The 18,644-nt window shown below is 33.4% G+C and overlaps 1 protein-coding gene across 14 annotated transcripts in view; it reads right to left on the bottom strand.

The window, feature by feature from the left end:
• Positions 1–18,644, bottom strand: part of LOC143258565 (phosphatidylinositol-binding clathrin assembly protein-like) — a 119,046-nt gene that overhangs the window by 12,092 nt on the left and 88,310 nt on the right. For 11 of the 14 annotated variants that reach the window (XM_076517717.1, XM_076517712.1, XM_076517711.1 and 8 more), the window contains 4 exons: positions 14,419–14,508; positions 11,060–11,416; positions 3,779–3,956; positions 3,179–3,314 (listed from right to left, as the gene is read on the bottom strand). In XM_076517717.1, coding sequence (XP_076373832.1) covers positions 3,179–3,314; positions 3,779–3,956; positions 11,060–11,416; positions 14,419–14,508 — 761 coding nt within the window. The remainder of the gene's footprint in view (positions 1–3,178; positions 3,315–3,778; positions 3,957–11,059; positions 11,417–14,418; positions 14,509–18,644) is intronic. The other 3 variants (XM_076517725.1, XM_076517722.1, XM_076517724.1) reach the window with 1 other exon arrangement.

Here is an 18,644-nt window from a genome sequence, read left to right as displayed (position 1 = left end):
TTCCCTTTTTGAGAGGTTATTTGGAATTTGATTACATTTTAAATTTTATTAGATCAATAAATAAATTTTATATGAATATTTTTAAAATCAAAATTTAACATACTTTGAAAAACACCAATTTTCATATTTTTTAAATTCAAATAACTGTTTAGTTATAAATTTTATTAAATTATCAGATTTATCAAAAGCAGTGTCTAGGTTTCTTCAAAACTGATACATTTAGTATTTCTTTTAACCTTGCCCTTATGCTTACTGTGTTTAAAATTAAAGATTTTAATTTAAAATAAAGCTGTTATACAAAGTTTTACTTAATGTTTCAGCACTTTTATATAAAAAGTTTTATATAAAACTTTTATATATTTTATATAAAACATCCTGATTTGGTTCATAGGGATAAAGTTTTGTCTTTTAAATATTTTTGTTTTTGTTAATAACTATGTGAAAAACAATTTTCCAAAATGATTATTATAACATTATTAAATTGGCATTTATTAAAATGATCTATTTCTAGTGTACGAGGAACACCCATTTTACTTAATGATCTATGTAGGTTAATCCAAAGATGTAAAGGATTAGAAATTTCTGCTTCATATTTAAGACTGCATATACAACAAGATAAAAGACAAATAACATCATCCATTTTACAAAGTAGTAAATCTTGCTGTACATTTTCAAATCTGTGGTGGCTGGACAAGTTAAACATCTAGAACAGTTGCAAGTAAACTTTTCTTGAATATGACTGGCAAGTTGAACCAGGAATGGAAATGCATTAAAGGATTATATATTCTTCATTGCTTAATAATGTTGATTTAAATCACCTGTTAGCAAAAACTAACTGATAATTATTAAACTATTCATATACACACACACAGAAATCAAAATGCTACCGTATCTCAGAAAAGCTGGAATGGGTATTAACACTTTTACAGATAAAGAAAGAACAATGTTTCGACCTTCCTAGGTCATCTTCAGGTAAAATGTTATTGTATTTTACACAACACTGTTACACAAGTTCTAAGAGATTTGTACTTTGTTTTACCATAAATGAGTATAATTTTCTGTCCTTTTACACTAACTATGTAAAACAAAAATTCAGGAACAGTTTATTTATATACATTTGAGAAAGATGGAATGACTTAAGAGTCAATGAAATAAATTTATCACTGATAAACTGATCTTAACACTTGGAAAGGAACATCATTACATATGTGTAAAGATTAAGAAACATTTATATACAAATGTTTCAGTAAAAAAACAATATTAAAACTAAGAAAAAATACATGTTTTGGAATACATTATTGTACATTCAAACAAAAAGTAATCACAGAATAATTTGTTTCTAAGTTGATAAGCAAGAAGGTTAAGTCAAAGGTATTAGCTCAACTAAAATGGGCCAATAATTGTATTACTGGAAACTTCGTTACTGCCATGCTTACACAATAACCAACTGCATAGCTTTCAGTCATAAGCACTTACACACTTACATCAATATTAAAACTAAATATTGACCATACAAGAGGTTAATCAACACCTATGTTAACCAACTTAAGTTTATTGGACTAGATACAAATTTGTATAAAGTCATACTGAAAATACTTTCTCTCACTTTTATAAAGTACTTTAGACAATGCTTCTTGCAATCACTGGACTGCAGAAAAGCACAACTTCTACCCAACTGTAATCACATGGCTTGAATTTGAATACACTTTGTAAGAAATGTTCTCTTACTGATTTATTGAATCAGTTTGAACTTTCTACAAAATCATGACAAACATTATATAGTACTTTATACAAGTGTAGTTGAAACCATTATACTGTCACAAGTTGATAAATCCTACCCCACTGTGTTTCCAAAGACAAGAAAATTCTGGGAATTGTACAGCAAGAGCTTCCTTAATACTGATGACAAAACTACGTAAGGAGTAGCAATTCACTGTTTTATATAGGAAATAGGTGTGAAATGATAAGAAACTATCAAGAAATTTACTTTGGAACTTAGTAATCCACACTGAGAAAGACAGTACTATTTATTTTCTTACATCTGGTTTCAAAGTTAGCTTGTAATAATAATAAAATTACTACACAAAATAAGTGATAAGGGATGAAAAGCATAAACACACTGATCATAAGTTCTTTGAAACTTTGTGATTAATACCAACAATACTATACATTTTATTTTGTATTTTGCAACTTTTATTTTCATTATACTTTTAATACTTGTCTTACCACCTGGAGAATCAAGTATAATGTTACAAAAGAGAACATAACAAATAAAATATAAACTTTTACTGAATATTTAATTACGAGTTGTTTATGTTATTGTTATAAAAGTAACTAAAATATAAACAAATAGAAACTTATTAGGTAAGACAAGGGGAAAGAAATCTTTATGGAGTATATTCTAGTGAGTAGCATGTGCTCCATGTAATTTTCACCTAGTGTCAGGGTATTTCCAGTCGGAGATGGTTCAAAAGTCAAAAATAATAACTATAAATAGATGTTTATTATAAATAACTTAATTTTCAGAATAGTGTACATCTGTGGTTTTCCATTACAATTTGAAGCCATTCAAGAACAAAGGAAAATGTAATTTAGATTTCTTAATTTTTTATGATGGTTACAGGGTTGGTCAAATTGACTACTACTACATAAAGTTAGGGGTACAGAAAATAGCAGATAAAAAGGATAAAGTTTTACTGAAAAAAAGACTGAAATGTATTATAAATTATTCTGCAAATAAAATCTGAGATTTTTTGAGAGAAAGATGTATTTTTAATCTTAACGTGAAAAATCACATTGCACTTGGTCTAGAACACAAAAAGATTCTGTATGTTTACAGACAAATGTTTTTAGTTTTTAAAAATACTCTACTAAAAAGTTCTGATTTGTTTTACGTAAAACTTTTAATGTTTACATAAAAGTTAGTAATATCAAAACTTTATTATAAAGAGTACAGCTATCACATGGTTGGTAAATTTGACAGAGCCCATGTGGAAAGGGTTTAAAAAAAAAAGAGAAAAAATTAGACAAGTTTTCCTTTAGATAGGTAGAGATTCCTACAACAGATGTTAAAATATTACATTTCTTGTTCCTAACATGGTTTTAACAGAAATGTGTACTACACATTGATAATGAGAATAAAACATCTGTAATATACTTAAAGTTCTCACAAGCTTACCATTGTCTGTTGGTAAGTATGCTGAGGTGATGTCCAACCCATAGCAACACCAGCTGTTGGCATAGGTTGAGTCCAGTTAACTCCTCCACCTGCTTTGCTTTCACTCTTTGGAGAACTCCACTGATGTCCTCCTTGTCTTAAAGAACAAAGTGAATGATATAAGATCACTGATAAAGTTTCAAACTTCATCACTTGGTAATAAGTGTCTTATATGTAACTCTCAATAATCTTTGTTTACACACACACACACACACACACACACATCTATATTTGGAGAAATACAAGCTAAAGTTTAATTTCTGTATATTCTTCACTGGTTTTTCTGAGAAAAAACAAGAACCATACCACAAGTATGTACTTTGTTATATTAGCTATTATTTTAACAGTTCAATTTAGCAGTATTAATAAATCTAGAAGTTTGTTCTATCATGATAAACCAAACTTTTGGCTACATTCTCAACAATTTAAAGTAATTTTTTTCTAAATTTTGCATCATTAACTGTGAAAAAACAAAAAAACATACATGTATGTTTTGGGTCTGATTAACTATAAATCTAACTCTTAAATGATTTAGCATATGCAAATCCTTGCAGTACTCACTTTTTATTCTGTGAACACATCCCAGATATATCCAGGTTCTGAGCCAGACTGGCTATACTTGAATCTAGATCACCTTTCATTATGCTACTTTGGTTGATTTTAGTATCTGACAATCCTCCTGCTGTTCTGGAGCCAGAAGACACTTGAGGCTGAAGCACATCCCCAAAGGCATCAAGACCTGTAGGGTGAAATGGCATATCAAAACTCTTGAACAAAGTAAAGGGGTTTTAAATTTCTTTGAAATTTCATAAACATTGTAAATGAAGGTGACTGAGCTGTTACAAATAACTGAAAAATAATTCAACCTTTTGAAGTAGAAAATAATGAAATTTTAATTTTACACTAATATACATGATACTGCATAAATAAATGAACAAAATTTATATGCATAAAATATGCTCATGTGCATGGTTAATTTTTAACATAAGGAGTAGGATGTATCACTGACATCCCTTAATTTTCTTTTTCCCTACAAATGAAAACCTAACCAAATAGAATGAATCTTAATGAAAACTTCCTAAACAATATACAGTTTTGACTTAAAAACCTCACACAATAATTATTTCTTCCATCACTTCTTTTGTTGCTAATAGCTGAAAACTTTGTTGAGAGAGACTATTTTTAAACACATTAAAAATCCTTCATCTTCATACATACTACCAGTTTCATTTATTCAATGACATTTCTTTTGTTTTTTTATTTTATCCACCAGTGGTTGGTTGGTTGGTTTGGTGTTTTATGGCACAAAGCAATAAGACTATTTGCACCAAACATCCAGTAAAAAGTTAAAATTAGTAAGATTCATAAAAGGAAATTAAGGTAAAACAAGGCAAAATTTAATTTTTGAATTAAAAACATAAATAACATTAAACTAATTTTCACATTTAGTGTACAGCAGTAAGAGAAAAACTACAGTAATACAAGTTGTAAAGGATTTTCTGTAGCATAATAATAATTATTATAATATGCTAGGAAAACTAACAGGTAAGTGCAAAAACCACCTTTGGTCATCTGAAGTTCACCTTTCCAGATCTGGTTCCGAGTTACTTGACGTTATGGCCATTTTCAGAAAGTAAACTAATAAAAGTTTTAAAAGACTTGTAGCAAAATTTTAATTATAACTTGCCAGGATGACTAACGGGTAGTTCAAACAGCAGCATTAGTCACCTGAAGATGGCCTTTCCAGTCCTGGTTTAGAGTTATTTGACATTACAGCCATTTTATAATTTCAAATCAAACTAGATGGACTTTGATTCTTAAAAGGAAATCACATCAAAAAAGGTGTAATGTATAAATTAAAAAACTTAAATAGCATTAAAAAGATCAATAGTTTTTAAAAAAACATTTTTAAAGTGGACAGTGTCAACCTCAATAATAACACTGTCTAACATTATGGATACACCTTGGGACAGAACACGTTTAAAATGGTACTGTCATTGAGAGTTGCAAAATGCCAAGACAGGAAAATTTGGCTGATTGTGACCCGAGTGTTACACGGATAACACATTGGTGCATCAGTCCCAAATAAAAGAAAACAATGAGTTAAAAAACTGTGACCAATGCATAGTATAGTTAGAACAACATCCTCTTTCCGATCCTTACAGAAGCAAGATAGCCAAAGTCCAATAGAGGGTTTCATTTGGAAAAGCTTGTTTTCAGGTTGTTTACTCCAAGTCAACTGCCAACTGGCATGTATGGAACAGGCACAGCAGTGACAGTGCCAGAGCAGACAGATTTAGCTGCAGTGCCGATGAGATCGTTACCATAAATACAAGCGTGCCCCAGCATCCAGAAAAGCCGGACCGAAGCAGATGTTAGAGAGAGAAATGGGCCAAAGAATTTTGTCTCAGGGACCACAGGCAGCACAACTTCACCAATATGGAGATCATGATCAGGGTGAATACCCCATTGGTGGCAAAAGTGCATGCAAATGGATTTAGAGAGAGAGAAGTTAAAGATGTTTGCTGTGGTCCACTTCACTCAACGATTGAGGGCAGTCTGTAGCTGCTGCTCAATATACCTCATGTTCAACGACTGACGTGAGATCTGAAAATTGTCGACATAGAGCCTGTTTGCAACAGTAAGAGGGAGTTGTTCAATAATGGCACTAATTTTTATACTGAAAAGTGTGACACTCAAAACACAGCCCCGAGGGACTCAAAGTTCCTGTAGAAAAGAACGGGAAAGTGTCAAACCTACACAAACTTGGAATCATCAGTCTGTTAAAAGATTTTTAATACAAATGGGCAAATGGCCACGTAACCAAAGAATATGCAGGCCTCCCAAAATGCCATACCTCCATGCTGTATCATAACCCTTCTAAATGTCAAAGAATATTGATACAAGATGTTGTCCTTTGAGAAAGGCTTCTCTGATTGGCACTTTAAGTCAAATCAGGTGGTCCATGATGGTGCACTGCCATGGGAACCCACACTGGGTGGTTGAGACGAAGTTGTTTGATTCAAGGAACCAAACAAGATGAGCATTAACCATCCTCCTTAAGATATTACAGAGATAGCTCGTCAAAGCAATTGGATAGTAGTTTGAAGGAATCTTGGGATCCTTCCCAGGTTTAGATAAAGTTAGGACAGTAGCGTGCACCATACATCAGGGAAAACATTCTCCTGCCAGATCCTGCTAAAAAAAATTAGAAGAATAGCAAGAGAAGCAGGAGAGAGATGGTGTAGCATTTTGTAGTGTACATCATCAGGTCCGACCAATGAAGTTTGAGTTCCACGAGTGTAAAGGAACGATTATAGTCAGAGACAATCAGCTCAAAAGGAAAGAGGTGATCACTCTGTCTGATGGCTAAGAAGGTGGAGGAAGAAGCATAAGTGCTAGATACCTAGTAAAAACTTTCACTTAGAGTATCAGCAATGCTCTGGGTATTAGCTACTTTCTGGCCATCAGAGAACAAGATCAAGAGGAGGACAGAATTATATTGCCCACTGACCTTTTGAATCTTGTTTCATATGATTTTGGAACTGATGGTAAAAGATATGCTGGTTGTGAACTTACTCCAAGAGTATGGGATACCTACAAAAAGTATCTCAGGCCCATTTTCGAGCCTTCTGTACCATGTGGCAGACAAGACTCCACCAAGGATGAGAATATCGTGGAAAACATGTTGAGGTTTTAGGAATACTTTGAGCAACTGTGTGTATGATACAATCAGTTACTGCTGCCACACAGTCATCTGCAGAGGATGGCAGGATCAAGTTCTGTGCGAACAGTGAAAGAAGGCCAGTTTGCTTGATCCAGCTTCCAATGGGTCACATGGATCAGATGTCATTGACCACTGCTTCGGGGATTACTGTCAACCCTCCATGAAAAGTGGGAGATTAGAGAAGGAGAGCAAACCAAGAGATTAATAGCAGTAAAGGACTGACTAGGTGCATGAAAATAAATATAAGAACTACTGAAAAGAGAGAGGTTGTGATCAGAGAGCATATGCTCTACAGAGTGACCTCTCCTATCAATATCAGCACTTCTCCAGAGGGAATGATGTCCATTAAAGTCCCCCAGGATTACAAAGGGAGATGGCAACTGTTCAATAAGAGTATCAAGGTCTGATTGATCATAAGTCTCTCCAGGCAAAAGGTAAAAAAAACAAACAGTGATGGTATGACTGAAGGAAACACGGATTGCTACAGCTTCCAAGGGTTAGTCAAGTAGTAAAGACGGGATAGGCACATGCTGAGCAACCAACAGTGCCACCCCTCCATGCACTCATCGATCACACAGCCTGTCATTTCTGTACAAAGAAAACTGCTGAAAGTTGACTGTATTGGCAGGTTTCAGTAATATTTCCTGTAAGGAAAGACATACAGCATGGTAGGAAGCAATCAGTGTTTTGATGTCATTCAGATCAGAATGTAAACCTCGACAGTTACATTGTATCAAGGTGGCCATTTTTATTTACGTGTAGATGAGTTTGGTGGAGAACCCTTCTGTTTATGACTACATCTTTTTTCTTTATTGCCTTTATTCGAGACAATCTATCGACCTCCATGGATCCTGCCCTGGGTCGATTAAGGAGGTCTTTGCTGTTGGAAGAGAATTCTAGTAACTAAGGACATGAACAAATGATTGTTTTGCAACTTGGGGTGGGAGAAGAAGATGTAGCCAACAAAATGCTCGTACCCAGAACCAAAGGATGTAGATCTTGGGGTTTATTGGAATGTATGTAAAGGACAGAGATGAGTATTGAAGTTGATTCACAGAGGTCAAAAGACTTATCATATAGTTTGAGAATGGTTCTTTTGGAGACACAGAGAGATTCATCTGCACTTCCAACAAAGTGCAGGTGAGTACGTCCGAGATGAAGTAGTGGACAGCAACTTTTGAGCCTCAAGGTAAGTAATGTTTTAAATTGTTTTTAAATGCTGCACTTTTCTTCCAACCATTTAGGGCAAGAATGAAAGTAGGATGGGTGAGAGCCATCGCAACTGACACAATGAGGGTCTGTTTCACATTCACAGGCATCATGGTCCTTGCCACTGCAATGAACACATGTCAAGGAACCACCACGACATGACGTCTTCAAGTGACCAAACTGCTGATACTGGAAATATCTGAAAGGGTTTGGAATGTAGGGGCTATACCCTGCAATTAAGATAACCTGCTTTGATGGTAGCAGGTGGACATGGTGATGTAAATGTCAGAATGAGTATATTGGCCAGCATTGTAATTCCATCTTTGCAAGTGGAGATATGCCTCACTGCAGAAACTACTTGGGTGGAGAAACCAGCAAGAATTTCTGATTCAGGGATGTTCTTCAAAACCCTCTCAACAATAACTCCTCGTGATGAATTCAAAGTAGCATGAGGTGTACCTTCAATAGGTATATTCCCAATTGCCTCTGAATGCAAGAGGAGTTCACTGTTTTGAGATTTGGATGCTTCCACCAATATGTCACCAGATCGAAACTCCTTTACTGACTTTGGAAAGCCAGCAAGTTTCCAGAGTCTCTTCTGAATGAAAAAGGGAGGCACTTTCCCTAAAGGTTTGTCTGAAAGTGAATGCAATATAAGAAAATGAGGTATAACAGGTGGTACGTACGGATGGTGAGGATTGCTGCTCAGAATCTTCAAGACATAGTCGTTTACCTACAGGCTGTTTTTTCACTATTTTATTAAGACTTTAATTGGAGTATCCATAATAAAGAGAGGGAAATTTCAGTGCCCACTGACCTCACCCACCATGGAGCCCTACGAGAGAACACACTACAATGTCAAACAAGGACAGCAATGCCAGGGTTTTGTGAGCACTATACACAAACACCAAAATCAGATATAATGTCCACAACACCTATTGAGAACATCCAACACTGGTACTTGGTTGACCCTAGCCCAAGTGGACCAGCAAACTGTCCCAAGGGGGGCCACCCATCTACAGGAATTCAAAGCCAAAGTGATGTATTAGGTTCGGACCCCTCAACCACCAGGATCCTCTCCTTCCCTTCATGGGTCACCAAGCATGACAAATACGTGGATGGATGTTTAGATCCCATAGGAGGTAAACTGAAAGAACAGAACCTTCTCTGGTAGGCCCACTCACCACGTATAGGAATCCACATGAAGGGGATCAGCTAGTGTAGTCACCATCTCTGACAATAAACTACACAAGACAGTGATCAATACAACACATACTGATGGACTATGATATGACCTGCTGCAATAGCATCAGGTCATGCAAAATAATACACTCTTGGTCAAAATCAATTTAAATCTAATAAACAGTTTCTTTTCAATAAATAAAAAAATACTTTTACTTATCTAAGTTTAAAAAAATACTTTTACTTATCTAAGTTGTCTTAATATGAAAAACTTATCTATAAAATTTCAATAAATAAGGAACTGAATCACATTCAAGTCATCAAAATAGTTTGCTATTACCTACCGTACTCTCTAAATGTAACTGAGTTTACATTGTTTTTGCCACAAAAGAAAATGTCATACCTTTCAAGTAAATACAAGTTAACACACATATTTTTAGGAACAAAAAAGCAAGCCTAAAAATTTAATATTTTAAAATCTGTGGTTTCTTCTCAAGTTTTCTAAACTTCCTACCAGATTCATGGGTTATTCTCTGGTTAGGATTTCTATAGGCAGAACATGTGTGCATCACTTTAAAGAATTGCAGACATTCAGAAGCTAATCATAAACACTTGTCAAATGTGATGAAGTCAAAATAAAAAATCATTTCATGAAGAGGATAGGTTTTGACTGTATTAGGGAAGAAGACTGAGAACAAAAATCAACAAATCATCTTTCATCATACCTACTGTTTAATGGGCCATCACTACCAAACTTTTGTTGTTTGATTGAAGAGTAATTCAAGATATTCATAATCAAAAATATTTTCAAAAATCTGTTTCATTTATTTATTTATATACATAGTTATGGTAACATTTCATAACCCTAAAAATACACAAATCAACATGTTATACTGTTCTGGTGCAGAATAAGTTTTTGTATGAAGTCTAAATAAAAGAACCTGATTACAAATCTTTCCTACTTCGTCAATACACAATTTTTTTAACAGAAAGTACAGCTGCATCCACACTAGAATTATAGCCCATAACAATTTTTTAAAAGTGTTAAATAAGGATTATAAAACATGTTTTTACTTATTCGAATCACCAATACTTAAATGTAAAATACCCTAACTTAATATATGTTTTAATTATATCATGCAGTTTCATTTAAAAAGGAAATACACATAAGATGCTTAAAAAAACAAAGAAATTAACACATACAAGCAAAGATAAGAAAAACAGCTAATTTCTGGTATTAGCAATCTAGTTTATTCCACTTTTAATGGTGTGTCTGTTTGTGTATGTAGTCGAAAACATGCATCTTTAAAGTTTTCTCTCGAGGAACATAAAGTTAAGAGCAATAAACAATGAAAACTCAGACTCAACTAATATAAAAATAAACAAAAACCCACAGTGTACAAGCTAGGGTGCCCTGAAAAAGACCAACTTAGTACAAGTATAATCATATGCTTTTAACAAAATATACTGATAGTGCTTACTATGCTTGTAGTCTAATAGCAATGCAACACCAACAATGCTAGTCCACTATCTAAACATTTTCATGTTTTACTTTCATTAGCAATGCTGCAGCTAAAGAGGAACAGTCCTCTAGGTTTGGCCATGCGTATGATTTCATCTACAACAGTAGTTTTACCATTCTTTCAGTGTGCAAAGTATCTTATGATGGTAACTTAAAGTTTGAAGACAAATGTTCCTCAGGTAGGCTTTCCCACCTCACCTACCAAATGAATCAAGACGACTTAAAGATGATGAAGGTTGAGATCTGCCTCCCTCATTCACTTGGAATGATGAAATGGGTATACCCACTGGAGTTCCACCCACAACTGGTTCTCCATACACAAGTGTAGGGGTTGAAGAGGCTGGGCCAAGTGGACCATGTAAAGGCCTCAGCAGCAGTCTATTTTGAAGAGCAACACTAAGGTCATCGACAGCTGAAAACTGAACTGTCTGTTGATGCAGAGGGTAACAATATGTTTGGAAAGTGTACAGAGAAGGCTGTGAACGCAAGTCTGGAGTTGAGCCTCCTACACTTACACCATCTGATAGATCCTGAGCACCAAAACAAGTTGAGGAAGGAACTACAGGAAAAGAAACTTAGCCCTGGTCATGTGATTTTTTGTGTTAATTTCCTTGAAAAAATATTGTATCTTTGTTAACCAAAACTTATAGTAGTTCTATCACAAATACTTAAATAGGTTGGAATTAACTCAAAATTACTAAATGTATTACCTTTTAATATCTCATTTAACAAGACAAAAGGAAATATGTATGAATCACCTTGCAGTTCACCATGTGTATATGTATGTGTGTGTGTTTTTCTGTGATACATAATTTAAGTATTACACTATAATTCTACCACCACTGTGTATAAAAATAATGTATTTCTTTGAAATAGCTTTCAAAATAAAACAATTATTATCAAAAATTGGAAGAATTAATCATATATTAATCAGTCAAAAATTTTTTCTTATATATATATCTTTACTCAAACAATTCTACTTATTTTTTTTTCAAAATAAAAAAATACCTAAAACTACAAAATAAAAGGGAAGGAAAATACTGGAAAAGATGGTACAATAGATGTTGTACAAAAGAAGCAAAAACTAGGCCAAACATGTGAGGAAAATTTCCATATCTTTATAGGACACTTTACGGAATACAGACCTGCTAGCAGGCTAAAGAAAGAAGCAGCTGTTAGTCCTGAAGCAGCTTGGAGAAAGTGAAAATGATTAAATTATCAAATCACACTCACATAAAAAGGTCATGATTCCAATAATTATAAGTGTGAAAAATAAGTGTCAAATGTTCACTCAACATACCTTTACCTGATGCCCCTGACAAAGTTTAATTTTTAAACTTAATATTATACTACTAAAAATTGCAGATCTTTCTACATATAGTGAAGTATGTAAGATTCAATTAAAACTGAAACTATATAGTTCCAGATTTTAAAACAAATTTAAAGAACAAAGGTACAGAACTTTAGAAAAATAAAATGCAGTTATGATTCTTTGAAAACAGGTAATAAACACCAGATAATTTTATTTAGTACACAGTCTGATGGTGAACTAGTAATGGAACTTTCCAATTCATTAATACAAAATCTTAATATCAGAGGTGTGTTAACAGTTGATAGCAGATCAACATCCAACATTTTTACTAATTCACCAGCAGTGTCAATGCAAAACTTTATAACAGTACAATTACAATACACTTACACATGCAAACAAAAAAAAGTTAGTGTTTCATCCTAATGGCTTTATAGGTATGAGTTAAGTTGATCTAGAAATAGTTATATCCGATCATTTTTATTTGTTGAAACTTAATTTGCATAAACATTATAGAAACAAGTAATGTACTAATGCATGTATGCTCAATATTTTATGTAATAACCATTATTTAATAATTAAGATCAAATTTTTCAATATGCTTCTTAATTTTAAATTCTGTAACTACCATAACCACACATGTACAAGGGATAACCTGAAGGACCATCTAAATTAGCATGAACTTTAACAAAATGTCTTACACAAAATAATAATGTAATGAAATATTATAGGATATTAAATATACATACATAGTATACCACTGTTCCTTAATGGTTCTATCAAAGAGTGTTTCTAGAGAATTTTGATTCTCGTGTTTATGAAAGTCTGGCACCTCATAATGATAAATTCCTTGAGTTTAGCGAAATTAAAGAGAACATTATGATAATACTGAAATATGCTTATTATGTGCAAGCTCAAATGTTTGGTAAATTCATCTGTAAAAACAACTAAACTGTTTTGTGCAATGCCTATTCTTCATGTCTAAGAAACTTTTAAAGGTTTTTACAATAGCAAGGGTGGGTTAAAAATAAATTAACCACATGTAGGAATAGACAGAACACACTGTTTACAACCACCTAGTAAATACTTTGACCATTCTGTAAACTTAAACTATTAGCTTGCAGATTATTTTTTGAATCTCACTTTTCATCTTAAGCTTAACAACATTCACCAGGCAATTCCAAACACCATCTACTTAAATTTGTAGGCTTAGAAAATTCATTACAAAATAATTTATTATTCTTTCATTTCCAAAAAGTAAGGCTTAATTAAAAATTGCAACTATCAAGTTTTTAAATATGCACGAAGAAACCTTGCACAAGAATGAAAGAAAAACAACAAAACACATGAAGTGCTGTGTAAAGAGTGATTAGGAAGTCAGCTTATTACCTGTTAAATACATCTTAAATGTGAATAAAAAAGATATACATAAAGTTCTTGATTTTCCAATACTTATTATTGCAAACAAACAGTTAATGGAATTTCTCTAACAAATCTACCATAGAAGCTAATGCCAAACAATTCTTTATCATAGCCTATCACATCAAAAAATGCATGTTAATGGGGTCAAAACTATTCCAACAAGCAAATCACAACTTAACCACTCAAATTAACTTTTGGGTAAAGGTTGTCAACATTACAAGGAGATTATATTTAATATAATGTGAATGAAACTTGAAGGAAGAGTAGGAAAATTTTTTTTATAAAGAGATCAAACCATGTATTACAGATGTTAAATAGCCTCACATTAAAGATACAGTGAACACTTGAACACTGACAATAATAAGTGTTTTAGCTTGAAAACAAGTTATAACACAAATTATGCTAATGCTGGTATCACTATAAAAAATGTATTTCCATTCCTACAAACTGTTACTAGTAAACAATGCATAAACACGAACTTTAAAATACGTATTTACATAAAAGATTGCTTAAATTTAAGATGCATGCCAATCCTTAATTACAATGAGATATACTAAGCAGTAGGGAAATTAACTTAAAAATCATTACACCAGAAAGTTGTTTACTTGTCTAGATAAACAATTAATGAAGAATATAAAATATATTATTGCTTATTAAACAATTCATCTGTTTCTTTTTTAATAGAAATAAACCCTGTATACATAATCAATACAGTTACTTCGTGTTAACTGAAGTAAAACAAAAAGTGAATTGTCACAAATATATAAATTTGACTGATACAATTACACAGCTTTTCAAATTTAGTGTAAATAATAAAGTCAATAAATTACCTGATGAAGCAGCTGGGTTGCTTCCAAAAGCAGCAGCAAAAGAAGTCTCAGGGATGAAGTTTCCAGAGGAAGATGTAGTGTAAGCAACACCTGTAGGAATAGTGATACAAAGAGATAAAAATATTTTTCAACTACTCAAACACTCAGTTCATTGCCAACTGTACACTTTGTAAAACATTTGTTTGTAATCACAAGTACAAAATACATTTGTGAAATTACCATGTAATTATTTTTTGTATCATTCTATCTTTCTGCAATACCTTGAAATTACCAGTATTTCCCACCTTCCAGGTTACAGTTTAAATGCTTTTTTGTGATGTTTTCACAATGAGTTCATAAATTAGTATATTAAGGAACTCTGTAAATAAATAAATAAAAAAAAGAAGAAGAGAGAATAAGAAGAAAGAAAGAGAGGCCAACCCTCTACCCCTTTGTGCTTATTCCTCTAATACCACTCTTGTTCACATCATAAATAACGTCTCTTAGATAAACTTTTATAAAAAGAGTCTAATTTCTGTGTAATAGTTTTATGATATTGTAAATGCAACTTAATGTAATACTGAGTTTTACATGTACTAGCATTTTATACTCATAGTACAGCTTCAATGCTGCATACTGTACAAATCTAATATTTTATATTACGGCAATTAAATGTTTTTTTAACCACTTGAAAAAGTGCAATGCAATAAATGTAATACAAAGGTTTTTTAAATTGAAATTACTAATTACTAAAGTTTTTATTAAGTAGTTTGTTCTGTTTTGTCTTGAAAATTCCTAAAGGTCTCGAATTTGTTTCATTTATAAACTGAAACAACTTTTTCATGTGAGCAATTAAGACAAAGTACAACAAAAAAGTGGTATGCTTTGGGCATGACATTCTTGCAACATTGGATACTACACTGTAAAGCTATTGTCAAATGCATGGTCAGTAATTATAACACGACCAAATTTTGTAACAGTCTAACAATATCACAAAGTTACAAAATCATCTGAATATTTAACCTCTTTGTTTAAAGTATTTTAGTTTTAGTCTCTAAATCAATTTATTTACTATAACAACAAAACTGTTATCGATATACATGAACAAATAACACTTTGAACATTTACTTTCCATATTTCCAACTGCATGATCAATTTTCTCTATTAATAAACTAAAGGCATACTACTTCATTAAGTCTTATACCTCAGTTTAGTGTTTTGCCAAGAGCATAAGAACCCACATTTCTTAAGTATGTTCCCCTTAAAAAAGAGCACATATTGAGCTCAGTAGATTGCTTGCCACTTGGAGTTATCAAATACAAAATTTCACTGACTATGTCTATATTATATCAAGTCAGTCTTTCTGATATGTTTTAAAATAATCACTCTTCATTTTGACTAATCAGAGGGCCATCAGACAGAATTCTACTCAATCCAAAATGAGGTTAAATATTTATTTTATCAGCTTAACAAAAAGAGGCATCAAGTGCAGGACTGTTCTCACATTTACTTGTTTATGGTTCATTATTTTAAATCTATACATAAAAAGTACATTTGCAGATTGATTCACATTACTAAGGAGTAATAAAACACATATGTTTATAATCTTCCTATGCTGTAAAAGAATGTAAGTATCTATCAGAAATACATTTTCAGTACAGGAAAACTTCTGATGCAGTACCTTACATCCTCTCACAGGTTTATCTGAAATCTTACCGTGAATAGGTGGAGGGATGAGTGTGAGGGAAAGAAAGCAGCATCCTTCGAAAGTATCTCAAGAACACCCAAAAAATGAGAGATCCTTGCAGTAGCAGATCCTCTATGTGTAGACTGTATCAATTCTGTACTAGATATATTTTATGCCTAATGTGGAAAGAGGTGTTACAGCCATGGACGGAAATTGTGGATGAGCACATCCAAAAAAAAAAACAGTGTTTGAATAGGAATCTAAACCACCTGATATTAGAAGTTCAGTTCCTGAAAAGACAATAATGTGGGTAAGAATAAAATGGATGTACCTCAAGGTGTAACAGACTATACACAACACACAGCAAGTCAACTGCTTCCAAAACCTGCATCAGGAACCAACATCCACATGGGGTAGGAAAGAAGATCATACCAATAGCAAGTCAACTGTTATCCAAACCCAAGCCATCTGGTGGGGGTAAGAAAGAGAATCATTCCATTTTTACTTCAAGTTCAGAAGATCAGAGGGAGGTATCATACTTATTGATCTGAGAACAGGGTACAAGATGAAGAAAGTGATAACATGTTTTACTGATCTGGGAATCTGACATCTGGATAATCGGAATAAGAAATATGTTGTACTTGTATTATGAAATATCTCACTCAAAAGAATCCAGAGGAATGTCAACACTGAAAACAGTACAATATGCAACTATAAAAACCCTATTTTGAAAAAAATAATCCTGATTTATTCAATTTAAGGAATGGACAGCTATCTATTCCCTGAAAGTTATAACTATGAATTCCTCAAGGTCTTACAGTGCCAATTTGACTAGTTTAAATGAAGCTGGATAGGAGCTACTTGCCAGAGTCTGAAAAAGGAGGGATAAAGAGAAAGAAAAGAAGGATGTGTCCTAGAAAAATAAAAGGTACACATGCACACAAAGAGATAACTTACCAAATCATAGTGTCACCAAATTCTGATGAATGGCAACAGGTGGATGATAACCTGACAAGGAAGAAACAGTTATCTGATGGAAATAGTAAGAGATAAATGTATGCAGTGTGATCTACACCTTTGATTGAAGAATTTCTTCCAAAGGATAATGGAAATGAGATATCAGAGAAAAGGTGAGTTGCCTGATGTGATAAGAAGACATCTAGAATAAATTACGGGAAGGTGAAGACAAGGAAGAATAAGCTAATCAAATGAAAAGCTGAACCCAACTAGTAAGGAAAGAAAAGACTGAAAGAGCACCACAGAAGGAAGCCATGTTGACAGAGTAGTTCTATCTGGATGTAGGAAATGGACGGAAAGCAAATTGACAAGAAAGAGAAATCACCCTCATGAGCTGCCAAAGTTTTGGGAAGGAAAGTGATTCAGATAGAGGAGAACATATGTGGTATGATAAAGGGTAAATGAAATGTTGATGGCAAATAAATCTGACCAATAACACTCACAGAAAAAGAGGAGCAGGAGAGTCTAAAGTGATAAATGAAAAATCAAACAAGAGGATGGAGATTTATATGGATTAAAGTAAGGCAGTGAAGAACCACATTCACACAGAAATTCAGAGGAACCATGCATCGAGAAGATTGACTAATCCAAAAGGAGTGTAACAATCATTATAGGGTAGGAGAAGTAAAAATTTATGGTATCAGAAAAAAAGTGTGTGGAACAAGGCAGCCTGCTTTCTTGTGATCAAGGAGACAGAAATCTCCTGATTAAAAGGCTAAATAAAGAAATCCATAAAAAAGGAACAGTACACAGAACAGTAGGTTGAGGAAGTGAAAACACCTAACCTAAAAACCAATGGCAGAAAATAAGAAGGTTGAATGGAATTTGCTAAAACCAAAGTGGCTCACTGTGTCCAGTTGGATATCCTCTCTAAGGACCAGATAAAAACTCGGCATGAAAACAAAGGGTAGAAAGGTCTGGATGAAATGCCAGTGATTGAGGTTGATGTAGAAGAGATAAAAATAGGATAAAAAGGTAATGGTGGGGAGATAAAAGCTGAAGCAACCATAAAAATCATAGTTGTTCTGACTAGTAAGGAGCTATTCGAAAAATTTGACAGAGCGTCACGTAGATTATCAAAACAACTCTGTGAAGGAGATGGAAGGGAAGATGCACAGTTATTTGTTGGTCCAATCCTGGCTGAATACATCAATAACCAATACAAATGGATATGGAACTGGAAACCAAACCAGAAGTAAATTGGCATTGAAGGCTGTGCGACATATGCACACAGGTAAGGAGTATCTCACCAAAGGAATAGCCACTGGCAAACTTGAAAACTGAGAGACCACTCTTTCAGCTAAATTTGGTATAGTCAAAGAAAGAAAAAGATGACCCACAAGGTTGAATTAATCCAGAACATGACATGTAAGCAGATAAATACCTTGGATGTGGTCTCAGTAAAGGAAATCTGGTCTCCAGGGGTCATGCAGAGTTCACTGAAGAAACCACATGTGCAAAACTTAAGCAGATAAGGATTTCCACAGAAGACCACACCCTAAAAGTGATTGGGCTTCTTGTGCAGAAATAGAGGGAGCAGTAA

This window comes from Tachypleus tridentatus, chromosome 8 (genome assembly GCF_004210375.1).
Source record: "Tachypleus tridentatus isolate NWPU-2018 chromosome 8, ASM421037v1, whole genome shotgun sequence".
Lineage (NCBI taxonomy): Eukaryota > Metazoa > Arthropoda > Merostomata > Xiphosura > Limulidae > Tachypleus > Tachypleus tridentatus.
Note: the sequence above shows the minus strand (reverse complement) of the source record. Positions and strands in the feature narration are given on the sequence as shown.